Source organism: Dendrobates tinctorius, unplaced genomic scaffold, assembly GCF_039654945.1.
Source record: "Dendrobates tinctorius isolate UK_male_01 unplaced genomic scaffold, ASM3965494v1 ptg000241l, whole genome shotgun sequence".
Classification (NCBI taxonomy): domain Eukaryota; kingdom Metazoa; phylum Chordata; class Amphibia; order Anura; family Dendrobatidae; genus Dendrobates; species Dendrobates tinctorius.
The window spans coordinates 173,606-191,214 of record NW_027361908.1 but is presented as its reverse complement, the minus strand read 5'-3'; the positions used below and the strand labels follow the sequence as shown (position 1 = coordinate 191,214).

The 17,609-nt window shown below is 53.2% G+C and overlaps 1 protein-coding gene across 1 annotated transcript in view; it reads left to right on the top strand.

Moving 5' to 3' along the window:
* Positions 1-2,737: 2,737 nt before the first annotated feature.
* Positions 2,738-17,609, top strand: part of ACTR6 (actin related protein 6) — a 52,587-nt gene continuing 37,715 nt past the window's right edge. Inside the window, exon 1 of the mRNA XM_073556878.1 lies at positions 2,738-3,147. Within this exon, the coding sequence (XP_073412979.1) occupies positions 2,948-3,147 (200 nt within the window). The 5' untranslated portion in view covers positions 2,738-2,947. The remainder of the gene's footprint in view (positions 3,148-17,609) is intronic.

Genomic DNA, 17,609 nt, shown 5'->3' with positions numbered 1-17,609 from the left:
ACCAGAATGCAGCTTTCCTCCTGAATAGCTGCTGCTTCACCAAGCTTTGTCAGAGCTGCAAGGAACTCCTCTTTGTGGCTCCTTCCACACCAGGACTCTGACTGAGCTGCAAGGAACTCTCTAGCTCCTTCCTCCACCAAGGGTGGTTGAAATGACCAGTATCACCAACAGTGATTGCAACACCTGACACTCTTTTATAGGTCAGAGCCAGAGCAATCACACCTGCTTTATAATCACGTGCACTAAAGTAACTAGAGTGCAATGACCCTAACGGCCACCGGGGACAAACTTAGAACTCAAATCACCACAGTGCAATGACCCTAATGGCCACCGGGGGCAAAACTAACTTTAAGCACACAGCTTAAGGAAGAAAAAAGGTTACTTGTGCATTTATCTGTCATAATCCAACCTGGATCATGACATTGAGCCTATAGCTCTTTTCCCCAGTTTTTGTATATAATATACTGAGAGGCCAGAATGAGAGCCGACTTCAACACCTGGGAACAGCGCTAACTGTACCACCACTACCCAGGCGCTCATACGTATTAGAATGATGACACGCGGATGTCATCCGTGTGTGGGAGGTTTTGTGGCCCATGCTGCTGGTTAAAAAATGGACATGTCAGCATGTTTTGCCCACAGACACATAGTCCATGGAAACACACTGACGTGCACAGACCCATTCACTTGAATGGGTCAATGTGTGTGTCTCCGGTACGTGTGACAACTGTCACCACACATACTGGACACACTGACGTCTGAAAGAAGCCTTTAGAGGTAGGTGCTGGCTGTACAACACATTCCCGCTTCCCTGTACTGGAGCAGACTATGCCCCTAAGGCCTGTTTCACACTTACGTTGTCGGCGGTCAGCTGCAATCCGCCAAAGGTGAAAAAGAACTGATCCGTCTCCGTTCAGTGATGTACAGATGACAGCGGACCACGTTGTAGGACGGATCCGAAGCGGCGTGATATAAAGTGACCGCGGCCTTTATCATCGGCGGGATCTCACATCGGCGGGATGTCGCGGTTGTCATCTGTGGGATCTAGCGGCCGTCATCGGCGGGATCTCGCCTCGCTGCGATCTCACGGATGTCATCATCAGCGGGATGTCGTCCTCGCCGCGATCGTCATCATCGGCTGGTTGCGGTCATTAGCCGGGATGGTGTTCATCGCCGCCGCATTCCGGTGAGGAGATATCCGGCTCCCAGAACGGCATTTATGGGTTAAAATGCTTCCCGGAGTTAAGATTCCGGGCAAAATAGCGGACCGTCAAAGCAAAAAAATGTTGCAGGGTCTGTCTCATCCGCCCTGGAGCTGTAAAATCTTGGCGGATCCGTAAAAAAATGGGTGGGACGGACGACCGTCAGTCAAGATCCGCCAATAACGTTAGTCTATGTGGGAAAAAACGGATCCGCCCCGTTTTTGGCGGATGTTTTTTTTTTTTTTTAAATTGGCGGATTTTGACTGATGGCAAAAAACGGAAGTGTGAAACAGGCCTAAGCCCTCTCTATAAGCCATACCCACACACTGCTGTGCAGTAAGGGGGTTAAGTGCATGTCACACTAAGAGATATCGCTAGCAATATCGCTATAACTTGTGACGTTATAGCGATATTGCTAGCGATATCGCTGTGTCTGATACTTACCTACAACCCGCTCCCCCCGCTGATCGCGCGAGAAAGTCCAGGACTGTTTCTCGTCGTCAGCTTCCTGTGGAGAGACGAGCGACGAGCGTGGAGCCGGGCGGGAGGACGCAGGATCGCCAAGTGTGACAGGTAAGTAGCGACCCCCGTCCCCAGCGATGTCGCTGGTGAGATCTGCCTATGTGGCAGCTCACTAGCGACCACTTAGCAATGCACCAGCGATCCTGACCGCGTCATATCGCTGGTCGGGATCGCTGGTACATCGCTAAGTGTGACAGTACCCTTAGAGTGGCAATGCACATACAAGTGTAGAGGGTGGGCCGTGATGAACAGAACCTGGTGTCCCTTGTGTGCTACAATTACACCACTGTAGGGGAGGTTGGATGTTACAGAATAGCATGGCTTCAAGAGGTTATTCCCGATCCTCCTTCCATGCTCTGCTCCTGGGATAATTTCTGCACTATTCAATCTCTTCTATGAAGGCCATCTGAATTCACTGTGGTCTTATTTTGGCATTGTCACCTCCAAACAAAACCATGGACACTGATTATCCCTGGAATGGGAAGGTGCAGAGATGGCCTGTGTATCAGTGACTAAGGCCTGTTTCACACTTCCGTTTTTTCAAATCCGTCAAAATCCGTTTTCCGTAAAAAAACGGATCCGCCATTTTTCGCAGGATCCGTTTTTTTGTCCTATAGACTTCCATTACGGTTACCGCGGATCCGTCAAAAAAACGGATCCGTTTGCATCAGTTTCCGTCAAAAAACCGGAAACGGATCCGTTTGGCGGACACAAAAACGGAAGTGTGAAACAGGCCTAAGCATGTCTACATAGGGCTCCACTATACAGTTCTTAGCTCTATTAGATCTTGTGCACAAAGTGCGTTTTTTTGTGCAGATTTGTCACAGCAAAGTGATAAAGACTCCTCAAGTCACCTGCACACATTGCTTTCCATCTGCAGCACGTTCATTCCTTCAGCATACATGCTGCAGATTTCTGCCCCACATATAGTGGTATTTCATGCAGAAGTCTGTTACTACAGTGTGCACTTATCCTAATAAAGGGGAAACATCAGCTGCAAACACTGGTGAGGCAGGAGACCCGCTGAGCTATCACAGACGGGCCTTCTCTCTCCCTCGGCTATGGAGCGGAACCCGCAGACGGCGGCACAGACAGCACACAGAGGCCGGCGACCTCCCGCCTGAGGCACCACACGGCGGTTCCAGAAGTCACTCCCATCTGCTGTGTTGCCGCGCTTTACGGCACACACTCACACAGTGAAACAACCAGCAGCCAGACTATCTATGCCCAAGGAGGTGAACACGGTCCTCCCAGTTCCCACAATGCAGCGGGAAGAGCGGCGCAAGGCTCGTACGGCTCACGTCACACAATTCCCGGATGATCCCTATACTGTGTGCGGGGTTTCCAGACCCGGGATGACCACCTTGGTGTTAGATAACGGGGCCTACACCGCAAAGATCGGGTACAGCAACGGAGAAGTCAGGTGCGCTCAGAGCTGAGAGCAGCCCGCCGGCGGGCTGCCTACCATAGAGTCCGCCCGCAGTGGCAGACTGGAGGACTCTCTATCCTGCTGCGCGCCTCTCACTGCCCTGATGTTGGGAGGACCAGCTGCGGCCGCGGCCCATATACAGCAGCGCTTATCTACGAAGTGGGCACGGTGCGGGAATGTGTCCTCAGTGCACACTGACACTGCAGAGGCTCCTATGTGAATGCTCCCATGTATCCCTCTTATAGGAGCAGCACTGAAGGCCTGGTGCGGGAATGTGTCCTCAGTGCACACTGACACTGCAGAGGCTCCTATGTGAATGCTCCCATGTATCCCTCTTATAGGAGCAGCACTGAAGGCCTGGTGCGGGAATGTGTCCTCATTATAGGAGCAACACTGAAGGCCTGGTGCGGGAATGTGTCCTCATTATAGGAGCAACACTGAAGGCCTGGTGCGGGAATGTGTCCTCAGTGCACACTGACACTGCAGAGGCTCCTACGTGTCTGCTCCCATGTATCCCTCTTATAGGAGCAGCACTGAAGGCCTGGTGCGGGAATGTGTCCTCAGTGCACACTGACACTGCAGAGGCTCCTATGTGTCTGCTCCCATGTATCCCTCTTATAGGAGCAGCACTGAAGGCCTGGTGCGGGAATGTGTCCTCAGTGCACACTGACACTGCAGAGGCTCCTACGTGTCTGCTCCCATGTATCCCTCTTATAGGAGCAGCACTGAAGGCCTGGTGCGGGAATGTGTCCTCAGTGCACACTGACACTGCAGAGGCTCCTATGTGTCTGCTCCCATGTATCCCTCTTATAGGAGCAGCACTGAAGGCCTGGTGCGGGAATGTGTCCTCAGTGCACACTGACACTGCAGAGGCTCCTATGTGTCTGCTCCCATGTATCCCTCATAGGAGCAGCACTGAAGGCCTGGTGCGGGAATGTGTCCTCAGTGCACACTGACACTGCAGAGGCTCCTATGTGTCTGCTCCCATGTATCCCTCTTATAGGAGCAGCACTGAAGGCCTGGTGCGGGAATGTGTCCTCAGTGCACACTGACACTGCTGAGGCTCCTATGTGTCTGCTCCCATGTATCCCTCTTATAGGAGCAGCACTGAAGGCCTGGTGCGGGAATGTGTCCTCAGTGCACACTGACACTGCAGAGGCTCCTATGTGACTGCTCCCATGTATCCCTCTTATAGGAGCAGCACTGAAGGCCTGGTGCAGGAATGTGTCCTCATTATAGGAGCAACACTGAAGGCCTGGTGCGGGAATGTGTCCTCAGTGCACACTGACACTGCAGAGGCTCCTACGTGTCTGCTCCCATGTATCCCTCTTATAGGAGCAGCACTGAAGGCCTGGTGCGGGAATGTGTCCTCAGTGCACACTGACACTGCAGAGGCTCCTACGTGTCTGCTCCCATGTATCCCTCTTATAGGAGCAGCACTGAAGGCCTGGTGCGGGAATGTGTCCTCATTATAGGAGCAGCACTGAAGGCCTGGTGCGGGAATGTGTCCTCAGTGCACACTGACACTGCAGAGGCTCCTACGTGTCTGCTCCCATGTATCCCTCTTATAGGAGCAGCACTGAAGGCCTGGTGCGGGAATGTGTCCTCAGTGCACACTGACACTGCAGAGGCTCCTACGTGTCTGCTCCCATGTATCCCTCTTATAGAAGCAGCACTGAAGGCCTGGTGCGGGAATGTGTCCTCAGTGCACACTTACACTGCAGAGGCTCCTATTTGTCTGCTCCCATGTATCCCTCTTATAGGAGCAGCACTGAAGGCCTGGTGCGGGAATGTGTCCTCAGTGCACACTGACACTGCAGAGGCTCCTATGTGTCTGCTCCCATGTATCCCTCTTATAGGAGCAGCACTGAAGGCCTGGTGCGGGAATGTGTCCTCAGTGCACACTGACACTGCAGAGGCTCCTATGTGTCTGCTCCCATGTATCCCTCTTATAGGAGCAGCACTGAAGGCCTGGTGCGGGAATGTGTCCTCAGTGCACACTGACACTGCAGAGGCTCCTATGTGTCTGCTCCCATGTATCCCTCTTATAGGAGCAGCACTGAAGGCCTGGTGCGGGAATGTGTCCTCAGTGCACACTGACACTGCAGAGGCTCCTATGTGACTGCTCCCATGTATCCCTCTTATAGGAGCAGCACTGAAGGCCTGGTGCGGGAATGTGTCCTCATTATAGGAGCAGCACTGAAGGCCTGGTGCGGGAATGTGTCCTCAGTGCACACTGACACTGCAGAGGCTCCTATGTGACTGCTCCCATGTATCCCTCTTATAGGAGCAGCACTGAAGGCCTGGTTGGGGAATGTGTCCTCAGTGCACACTGACACTGCTGAGGCTCCAATGTGTCTGCTCCCATGTATCCCTCTTATAGGAGCAGCACTGAAGGCCTGGTGCGGGAATGTGTCCTCAGTGCACACTGACACTGCAGAGGCTCCTATGTGACTGCTCCCATGTATCCCTCTTATAGGAGCAGCACTGAAGGCCTGGTTGGGGAATGTGTCCTCAGTGCACACTGACACTGCAGAGGCTCCTATGTGTCTGCTCCCATGTATCCCTCTTATAGGAGCAGCACTGAAGGCCTGGTGCGGGAATGTGTCCTCAGTGCACACTGACACTGCTGAGGCTCCTACGTGTCTGCTCCCATGTATCCCTCTTATAGGAGCAGCACTGAAGGCCTGGTGCGGGAATGTGTCCTCAGTGCACACTGACACTGCAGAGGCTCCTATGTGTCTGCTCCCATGTATCCCTCTTATAGGAGCAGCACTGAAGGCCTAGTGCGGGAATGTGTCCTCAGTGCACACTGACACTGCAGAGGCTCCTATGTGTCTGCTCCCATGTATCCCTCTTATAGGAGCAGCACTGAAGGCCTGGTGCGGGAATGTGTCCTCAGTGCACACTGACACTGCTGAGGCTCCTATGTGACTGCTCCCATGTATCCCTCTTATAGGAGCAGCACTTAAGGCCTGGTGCGGGAATGTGTCCTCATTATAGGAGCAGCACTGAAGGCCTGGTGCGGGAATGTGTCCTCAGTGCACACTGACACTGCAGAGGCTCCTATGTGTCTGCTCCCATGTATCCCTCTTATAGGAGCAGCACTGAAGGCCTGGTTGGGGAATGTGTCCTCAGTGCACACTGACACTGCTGAGGCTCCAATGTGTCTGCTCCCATGTATCCCTCTTATAGGAGCAGCACTGAAGGCCTGGTGCGGGAATGTGTCCTCAGTACACACTGACACTGCAGAGGCTCCTATGTGACTGCTCCCATGTATCCCTCTTATAGGAGCAGCACTGAAGGCCTGGTTGGGGAATGTGTCCTCAGTGCACACTGACACTGCAGAGGCTCCTATGTGTCTGCTCCCATGTATCCCTCTTATAGGAGCAGCACTGAAGGCCTGGTGCGGGAATGTGTCCTCAGTGCACACTGACACTGCAGAGGCTCCTATGTGACTGCTCCCATGTATCCCTCTTATAGGAGCAGCACTGAAGGCCTGGTTGGGGAATGTGTCCTCAGTGCACACTGACACTGCAGAGGCTCCTATGTGTCTGCTCCCATGTATCCCTCTTATAGGAGCAGCACTGAAGGCCTGGTGCGGGAATGTGTCCTCAGTGCACACTGACACTGCAGAGGCTCCTACGTGTCTGCTCCCATGTATCCCTCTTATAGGAGCAGCACTGAAGGCCTGGTGCGGGAATGTGTCCTCAGTGCACACTGACACTGCAGAGGCTCCTATGTGTCTGCTCCCATGTATCCCTCTTATAGGAGCAGCACTGAAGGCCTGGTGCGGGAATGTGTCCTCAGTGCACACTGACACTGCTGAGGCTCCTATGTGTCTGCTCCCATGTATCCCTCTTATAGGAGCAGCACTGAAGGCCTGGTGCGGGAATGTGTCCTCAGTGCACACTGACACTGCAGAGGCTCCTATGTGACTGCTCCCATGTATCCCTCTTATAGGAGCAGCACTGAAGGCCTGGTGCGGGAATGTGTCCTCATTATAGGAGCAACACTGAAGGCCTGGTGCGGGAATGTGTCCTCAGTGCACACTGACACTGCAGAGGCTCCTACGTGTCTGCTCCCATGTATCCCTCTTATAGGAGCAGCACTGAAGGCCTGGTGCGGGAATGTGTCCTCAGTGCACACTGACACTGCAGAGGCTCCTACGTGTCTGCTCCCATGTATCCCTCTTATAGGAGCAGCACTGAAGGCCTGGTGCGGGAATGTGTCCTCATTATAGGAGCAGCACTGAAGGCCTGGTGCGGGAATGTGTCCTCAGTGCACACTGACACTGCAGAGGCTCCTACGTGTCTGCTCCCATGTATCCCTCTTATAGGAGCAGCACTGAAGGCCTGGTGCGGGAATGTGTCCTCAGTGCACACTGACACTGCAGAGGCTCCTACGTGTCTGCTCCCATGTATCCCTCTTATAGAAGCAGCACTGAAGGCCTGGTGCGGGAATGTGTCCTCAGTGCACACTTACACTGCAGAGGCTCCTATGTGTCTGCTCCCATGTATCCCTCTTATAGGAGCAGCACTGAAGGCCTGGTGCGGGAATGTGTCCTCAGTGCACACTGACACTGCAGAGGCTCCTATGTGTCTGCTCCCATGTATCCCTCTTATAGGAGCAGCACTGAAGGCCTGGTGCGGGAATGTGTCCTCAGTGCACACTGACACTGCAGAGGCTCCTATGTGTCTGCTCCCATGTATCCCTCTTATAGGAGCAGCACTGAAGGCCTGGTGCGGGAATGTGTCCTCAGTGCACACTGACACTGCAGAGGCTCCTATGTGTCTGCTCCCATGTATCCCTCTTATAGGAGCAGCACTGAAGGCCTGGTGCGGGAATGTGTCCTCAGTGCACACTGACACTGCAGAGGCTCCTATGTGACTGCTCCCATGTATCCCTCTTATAGGAGCAGCACTGAAGGCCTGGTGCGGGAATGTGTCCTCATTATAGGAGCAGCACTGAAGGCCTGGTGCGGGAATGTGTCCTCAGTGCACACTGACACTGCAGAGGCTCCTATGTGACTGCTCCCATGTATCCCTCTTATAGGAGCAGCACTGAAGGCCTGGTTGGGGAATGTGTCCTCAGTGCACACTGACACTGCTGAGGCTCCAATGTGTCTGCTCCCATGTATCCCTCTTATAGGAGCAGCACTGAAGGCCTGGTGCGGGAATGTGTCCTCAGTGCACACTGACACTGCAGAGGCTCCTATGTGACTGCTCCCATGTATCCCTCTTATAGGAGCAGCACTGAAGGCCTGGTTGGGGAATGTGTCCTCAGTGCACACTGACACTGCAGAGGCTCCTATGTGTCTGCTCCCATGTATCCCTCTTATAGGAGCAGCACTGAAGGCCTGGTGCGGGAATGTGTCCTCAGTGCACACTGACACTGCTGAGGCTCCTACGTGTCTGCTCCCATGTATCCCTCTTATAGGAGCAGCACTGAAGGCCTGGTGCGGGAATGTGTCCTCAGTGCACACTGACACTGCAGAGGCTCCTATGTGTCTGCTCCCATGTATCCCTCTTATAGGAGCAGCACTGAAGGCCTAGTGCGGGAATGTGTCCTCAGTGCACACTGACACTGCAGAGGCTCCTATGTGTCTGCTCCCATGTATCCCTCTTATAGGAGCAGCACTGAAGGCCTGGTGCGGGAATGTGTCCTCAGTGCACACTGACACTGCTGAGGCTCCTATGTGACTGCTCCCATGTATCCCTCTTATAGGAGCAGCACTGAAGGCCTGGTGCGGGAATGTGTCCTCATTATAGGAGCAGCACTGAAGGCCTGGTGCGGGAATGTGTCCTCAGTGCACACTGACACTGCAGAGGCTCCTATGTGTCTGCTCCCATGTATCCCTCTTATAGGAGCAGCACTGAAGGCCTGGTTGGGGAATGTGTCCTCAGTGCACACTGACACTGCTGAGGCTCCAATGTGTCTGCTCCCATGTATCCCTCTTATAGGAGCAGCACTGAAGGCCTGGTGCGGGAATGTGTCCTCAGTACACACTGACACTGCAGAGGCTCCTATGTGACTGCTCCCATGTATCCCTCTTATAGGAGCAGCACTGAAGGCCTGGTTGGGGAATGTGTCCTCAGTGCACACTGACACTGCAGAGGCTCCTATGTGTCTGCTCCCATGTATCCCTCTTATAGGAGCAGCACTGAAGGCCTGGTGCGGGAATGTGTCCTCAGTGCACACTGACACTGCAGAGGCTCCTATGTGACTGCTCCCATGTATCCCTCTTATAGGAGCAGCACTGAAGGCCTGGTTGGGGAATGTGTCCTCAGTGCACACTGACACTGCTGAGGCTCCTATGTGTCTGCTCCCATGTATCCCTCTTATAGGAGCAGCACTGAAGGCCTGGTGCGGGAATGTGTCCTCAGTGCACACTGACACTGCTGAGGCTCCTATGTGTCTGCTCCCATGTATCCCTCTTATAGGAGCAGCACTGAAGGCCTGGTGCGGGAATGTGTCCTCTGTGCACACTGACACTGCTGAGGCTCCTATGTGTCTGCTCCCATGTATCCCTCTTATAGGAGCAGCACTGAAGGCCTGGTGCGGGAATGTGTCCTCCGTGCACACTGACACTGCTGAGGCTCCTATGCTTCTGCTCCCATGTATCCCTCTTATAGGAGCAGCACTGAAGGCCTGGTGCGGTAATGTGTCCTCAGTGCACACTGACACTGCTGAGGCTCCTATGTGACTGCTCCCATGTATCCCTCTTATAGGAGCAGCACTGAAGGCCTGGCGCGGGAATGTGTCCTCAGTGCACACTGACACTGCTGAGGCTCCTATGTGTCTGCTCCCATGTATCCCTCTTATAGAAGCAGCACTGAAGGCCTGGTGCGGGAATGTGTCCTCAGTGCACACTGACACTGCTGAGGCTCCTATGTGTCTGCTCCCATGTATCCCTCTTATAGGAGCAGCACTGAAGGCCTGGTGCAGGAATGTGTTCTCACTGCACACTGACACTGCGGAGGCTCCTACATGTCTGCTCCCATGTATCTTGCTTATTATGGAAGTAGCACTGAAGGCATGGTGCGGGAATGTGTTCTCACTGCACACTGACACTGCGGAGGCTCCTATGTGACTGCTCCCATGTATCCCGCTTATAGGAGCTGCACTGAAGACATGGTGCGGGAATGTGTCCTCAGTGCACACTGACACTGCTGAGGCTCCTATGTGTCTGCTCCCATGTATCCCTCTGATAGGAGCAGCACTGAAGGCCTGGTGCAGGAATGTGTCCTCAGTGCACACTGACACTGCTGAGGCTCCTATGTGTCTGCTCCCATGTATCCCTCTTATAGGAGCAGCACTGAAGGCCTGGTGCGGGAATGTGTTCTCACTGCACACTGACACTGCGGAGGCTCCTACATGTCTGCTCCCATGTATCCCTCTTATAGGAGCAGCACTGAAGGCCTGGTGCGGGAATGTGTCCTCAGTGCACACTGACACTGCTGAGGCTCCTATGTGTCTGCTCCCATGTATCCCTCTTATAGAAGCAGCACTGAAGGCCTGGTGCGGGAATGTGTCCTCAGTGCACACTGACACTGCAGAGGCTCCTATGTGTCTGCTCCCATGTATCCCTCTTATAGGAGCAGCACTGAAGGCCTGGTGCGGGAATGTGTCCTCAGTGCACACTGACACTGCAGAGGCTCCTATGTGTCTGCTCCCATGTATCCCTCTTATAGGAGCAGCACTGAAGGCCTGGTGCGGGAATGTGTCCTCAGTGCACACTGACACTGCAGAGGCTCCTATGTGACTGCTCCCATGTATCCCTCTTATAGGAGCAGCACTGAAGGCCTGGTGCGGGAATGTGTCCTCATTATAGGAGCAGCACTGAAGGCCTGGTGCGGGAATGTGTCCTCAGTGCACACTGACACTGCAGAGGCTCCTATGTGACTGCTCCCATGTATCCCTCTTATAGGAGCAGCACTGAAGGCCTGGTGCGGGAATGTGTCCTCAGTGCACACTGACACTGCAGAGGCTCCTATGTGTCTGCTCCCATGTATCCCTCTTATAGGAGCAGCACTGAAGGCCTAGTGCGGGAATGTGTCCTCAGTGCACACTGACACTGCAGAGGCTCCTATGTGTCTGCTCCCATGTATCCCTCTTATAGGAGCAGCACTGAAGGCCTGGTGCGGGAATGTGTCCTCAGTGCACACTGACACTGCTGAGGCTCCTATGTGACTGCTCCCATGTATCCCTCTTATAGGAGCAGCACTGAAGGCCTGGTGCGGGAATGTGTCCTCATTATAGGAGCAGCACTGAAGGCCTGGTGCGGGAATGTGTCCTCAGTGCACACTGACACTGCAGAGGCTCCTATGTGTCTGCTCCCATGTATCCCTCTTATAGGAGCAGCACTGAAGGCCTGGTTGGGGAATGTGTCCTCAGTGCACACTGACACTGCTGAGGCTCCAATGTGTCTGCTCCCATGTATCCCTCTTATAGGAGCAGCACTGAAGGCCTGGTGCGGGAATGTGTCCTCAGTACACACTGACACTGCAGAGGCTCCTATGTGTCTGCTCCCATGTATCCCTCTTATAGGAGCAGCACTGAAGGCCTGGTGCGGGAATGTGTCCTCAGTGCACACTGACACTGCAGAGGCTCCTATGTGACTGCTCCCATGTATCCCTCTTATAGGAGCAGCACTGAAGGCCTGGTTGGGGAATGTGTCCTCAGTGCACACTGACACTGCTGAGGCTCCTATGTGTCTGCTCCCATGTATCCCTCTTATAGGAGCAGCACTGAAGGCCTGGTGAGGGAATGTGTCCTCAGTGCACACTGACACTGCTGAGGCTCCTATGTGTCTGCTGCCATGTATCCCTCTTATAGGAGCAGCACTGAAGGCCTGGTGCGGGAATGTGTCCTCAGTGCACACTGACACTGCTGAGGCTCCTATGTGTCTGCTCCCATGTATCCCTCTTATAGGAGCAGCACTGAAGGCCTGGTGCGGGAATGTGTCCTCTGTGCACACTGACACTGCTGAGGCTCCTATGTGTCTGCTCCCATGTATCCCTCTTATAGGAGCAGCACTGAAGGCCTGGTGCGGGAATGTGTCCTCCGTGCACACTGACACTGCTGAGGCTCCTATGCTTCTGCTCCCATGTATCCCTCTTATAGGAGCAGCACTGAAGGCCTGGTGCGGTAATGTGTCCTCAGTGCACACTGACACTGCTGAGGCTCCTATGTGTCTGCTCCCATGTATCCCTCTTATAGGAGCAGCACTGAAGGCCTGGTGCGGGAATGTGTTCTCACTGCACACTGACAGTGCGGAGGCTCCTACATGTCTGCTCCCATGTATCTTGCTTATTATGGAAGTAGCATTGAAGGCATGGTGCGGGAATGTGTTCTCACTGCACACTGACACTGCGGAGGCTCCTATGTGACTGCTCCCATGTATCCCGCTTATAGGAGCTGCACTGAAGACATGGTGCGGGAATGTGTCCTCAGTGCACACTGACACTGCTGAGGCTCCTATGTGTCTGCTCCCATGTATCCCTCTGATAGGAGCAGCACTGAAGGCCTGGTGCAGGAATGTGTCCTCAGTGCACACTGACACTGCTGAGGCTCCTATGTGTCTGCTCCCATGTATCCCTCTTATAGGAGCAGCACTGAAGGCCTGGTGCGGGAATGTGTTCTCACTGCACACTGACACTGCGGAGGCTCCTACATGTCTGCTCCCATGTATCCCTCTTATAGGAGCAGCACTGAAGGCCTGGTGCGGGAATGTGTCCTCAGTGCACACTGACACTGCAGAGGCTCCTATGTGTCTGCTCCCATGTATCCCTCTTATAGGAGCAGCACTGAAGGCCTGGTGCGGGAATGTGTCCTCAGTGCACACTGACACTGCAGAGGCTCCTATGTGACTGCTCCCATGTATCCCTCTTATAGGAGCAGCACTGAAGGCCTGGTGCGGGAATGTGTCCTCATTATAGGAGCAGCACTGAAGGCCTGGTGCGGGAATGTGTCCTCAGTGCACACTGACACTGCAGAGGCTCCTATGTGACTGCTCCCATGTATCCCTCTTATAGGAGCAGCACTGAAGGCCTGGTTGGGGAATGTGTCCTCAGTGCACACTGACACTGCTGAGGCTCCAATGTGTCTGCTCCCATGTATCCCTCTTATAGGAGCAGCACTGAAGGCCTGGTGCGGGAATGTGTCCTCAGTGCACACTGACACTGCAGAGGCTCCTATGTGTCTGCTCCCATGTATCCCTCTTATAGGAGCAGCACTGAAGGCCTGGTGCGGGAATGTGTCCTCAGTGCACACTGACACTGCAGAGGCTCCTATGTGTCTGCTCCCATGTATCCCTCTTATAGGAGCAGCACTGAAGGCCTAGTGCGGGAATGTGTCCTCAGTGCACACTGACACTGCAGAGGCTCCTATGTGTCTGCTCCCATGTATCCCTCTTATAGGAGCAGCACTGAAGGCCTGGTGCGGGAATGTGTCCTCAGTGCACACTGACACTGCTGAGGCTCCTATGTGACTGCTCCCATGTATCCCTCTTATAGGAGCAGCACTGAAGGCCTGGTGCGGGAATGTGTCCTCATTATAGGAGCAGCACTGAAGGCCTGGTGCGGGAATGTGTCCTCAGTGCACACTGACACTGCAGAGGCTCCTATGTGTCTGCTCCCATGTATCCCTCTTATAGGAGCAGCACTGAAGGCCTGGTTGGGGAATGTGTCCTCAGTGCACACTGACACTGCTGAGGCTCCAATGTGTCTGCTCCCATGTATCCCTCTTATAGGAGCAGCACTGAAGGCCTGGTGCGGGAATGTGTCCTCAGTACACACTGACACTGCAGAGGCTCCTATGTGACTGCTCCCATGTATCCCTCTTATAGGAGCAGCACTGAAGGCCTGGTTGGGGAATGTGTCCTCAGTGCACACTGACACTGCAGAGGCTCCTATGTGTCTGCTCCCATGTATCCCTCTTATAGGAGCAGCACTGGAGGCCTGGTGCGGGAATGTGTCCTCAGTGCACACTGACACTGCAGAGGCTCCTATGTGACTGCTCCCATGTATCCCTCTTATAGGAGCAGCACTGAAGGCCTGGTTGGGGAATGTGTCCTCAGTGCACACTGACACTGCTGAGGCTCCTATGTGTCTGCTCCCATGTATCCCTCTTATAGGAGCAGCACTGAAGGCCTGGTGAGGGAATGTGTCCTCAGTGCACACTGACACTGCTGAGGCTCCTATGTGTCTGCTGCCATGTATCCCTCTTATAGGAGCAGCACTGAAGGCCTGGTGCGGGAATGTGTCCTCAGTGCACACTGACACTGCTGAGGCTCCTATGTGTCTGCTCCCATGTATCCCTCTTATAGGAGCAGCACTGAAGGCCTGGTGCGGGAATGTGTCCTCTGTGCACACTGACACTGCTGAGGCTCCTATGTGTCTGCTCCCATGTATCCCTCTTATAGGAGCAGCACTGAAGGCCTGGTGCGGGAATGTGTCCTCCGTGCACACTGACACTGCTGAGGCTCCTATGCTTCTGCTCCCATGTATCCCTCTTATAGGAGCAGCACTGAAGGCCTGGTGCGGTAATGTGTCCTCAGTGCACACTGACACTGCTGAGGCTCCTATGTGACTGCTCCCATGTATCCCTCTTATAGGAGCAGCACTGAAGGCCTGGCGCGGGAATGTGTCCTCAGTGCACACTGACACTGCTGAGGCTCCTATGTGTCTGCTCCCATGTATCCCTCTTATAGAAGCAGCACTGAAGGCCTGGTGCGGGAATGTGTCCTCAGTGCACACTGACACTGCTGAGGCTCCTATGTGTCTGCTCCCATGTATCCCTCTTATAGGAGCAGCACTGAAGGCCTGGTGCGGGAATGTGTTCTCACTGCACACTGACACTGCGGAGGCTCCTACATGTCTGCTCCCATGTATCTTGCTTATTATGGAAGTAGCACTGAAGGCATGGTGCGGGAATGTGTTCTCACTGCACACTGACACTGCGGAGGCTCCTATGTGACTGCTCCCATGTATCCCGCTTATAGGAGCTGCACTGAAGACATGGTGCGGGAATGTGTCCTCAGTGCACACTGACACTGCTGAGGCTCCTATGTGTCTGCTCCCATGTATCCCTCTGATAGGAGCAGCACTGAAGGCCTGGTGCAGGAATGTGTCCTCAGTGCACACTGACACTGCTGAGGCTCCTATGTGTCTGCTCCCATGTATCCCTCTTATAGGAGCAGCACTGAAGGCCTGGTGCGGGAATGTGTTCTCACTGCACACTGACACTGCGGAGGCTCCTACATGTCTGCTCCCATGTATCCCTCTTATAGGAGCAGCACTGAAGGCCTGGTGCGGGAATGTGTCCTCAGTGCACACTGACACTGCTGAGGCTCCTATGTGTCTGCTCCCATGTATCCCTCTGATAGGAGCAGCACTGAAGGCCTGGTGCGGGAATGTGTCCTCAGTGCACACTGACACTGCTGAGGCTCCTATGTGTCTGCTCCCATGTATCCCTCTTATAGGAGCAGCACTGAAGGCATGGTGCGGGAATGTGTTCTCACTGCACACTGACACTGCGGAGGCTCCTATGTGACTGCTCCCATGTATCCCGCTTATAGGAGCTGCACTGAAGACATGGTGCGGGAATGTGTCCTCAGTGCACACTGACACTGCTGAGGCTCCTATGTGTCTGCTCCCATGTATCCCTCTGATAGGAGCAGCACTGAAGGCCTGGTGCGGGAATGTGTCCTCCGTGCACACTGACACTGCTGAGGCTCCTATGTGTCTGCTCCCATGTATCCCTCTGATAGGAGCAGCACTGAAGGCCTGGTGCGGGAATGTGTCCTCCGTGCACACTGACACTGCTGAGGCTCCTATGTGTCTGCTCCCATATATCCTGCTTATAGGAGCAGCACTGACCAATAATGGACACAGACAGTGCCAGCTTCTCCTGGTAACTGATGGGGTCAGACTGCCTGCCTGTCACTTAGCCCCATGAGATGAAATAAACCAGACCCAGATAACCTCTTCTGGTCACTTCACTTTATCTTGTATTCGTTGTCTTTTTTTTTTCTGCCAAATTCTTCAAAATTTCACTTCTGTTCATGAAGTTTGCAGAAAGTTAAAAAAAAGTCTTTAATTTTTTCCTTTTATCTTTATTTGTGACATGTTAGCACAATAGTCTCACGTTTCACAAAGTAGCAGAAAATTGCATAAAAAAAAGGCACACGTTAAATTGCTCCAGGGACGGGACTGGAGTATGCCTATGACAAATTTGTAACTTTCTAATGATAGAGCAAAAAAAATGTTGATTTAGAGTATGTCCGTAGTTGCAAACTGAAAATAAAGAACACAGATTGAAAGATAAATTAGGGAAAAAAATGGTGCAAAGCGCTAATAACTAGTGTGGCGTAGCGCCTACTATGCGTGTTGGGGGACACTCGCTTGACAGAGCATTAACGGAGTCAGGAACAGGTTTTTCACACAAAACAGTCATATGGTTTATTTGAGCACCATAAACCGCAACGTAAGCCAGGTTTCACATCACCATCTTACACATAGTCCATTATTTCATCACGTGTGGCTTTATAAAGCATTCACTAGTCACGCTGGACTCTCTCCAGTCACCGGGTGAGCGCACAGCTCAGTAACAGAACATTTTCAATGCACATAGTTCTTTCCCCATACCCGGGGTTACCTCTCAGGAGCTCCTGCTCCACAGGCCGACTCCTCGTCTGTCCAAGGTCTTCAACAGGACAGCGTCTTTCTCCGTGTGGGGCCGTCCCAGGCCCCACATACACATGTGGCCTGTCCGGGTGCTATTCAGGACATTCGTCCAACACCCAGGCTACCAGGTCCAAGGTCTCACCATGTGTTCCAGGAATCCGATCCTACTCCCAGGATCTTCCAACACAGACTTTCCAGGACCTTTCACCCTGAACCATTCAGGTACACACACTCTGTCCATGTGACCAGACCTCAGTCACATTATATGGTTGTAACCACCCCCATGGATGGGCGGTACATGTGTGGTTAGTCAATTCTCATCCAGCTCTCTGACTAACCCTATAAGCCACACTTATAAGTAATACACAACAAATACTTGACCGGTCTGCAAACCCTGTCTTATGAGGAAAGGTTGCAGGATTTGGGAATGTTTAGTTTGCAGAAGAGAAGACTGAGAGGAGACTTAATAGCTGTCTACAAATATCTAAAGGGCTGTCACATTGTAGAAGGATCATCTTTATTCTCATTTGCACAAGGAAAGACTAGAAGCAATGGGATGAAACTGAATGGGAGGAGACACAGATTAGATATTAGAAAAAACTTTTTGACAGAGTGATCAATGAGTGGAACAGGCTGCCATGAGAGGTGGTGAGTTCTCCTTCAATAGAAGTCTTCAAACAGAGGCTAGACAGACATCTGTCTGTGATGATTTAGCGAATCCTGCTTTGAGCAGGGGGTTGGACCAGATCACCCAGGTGATCCCTTCCA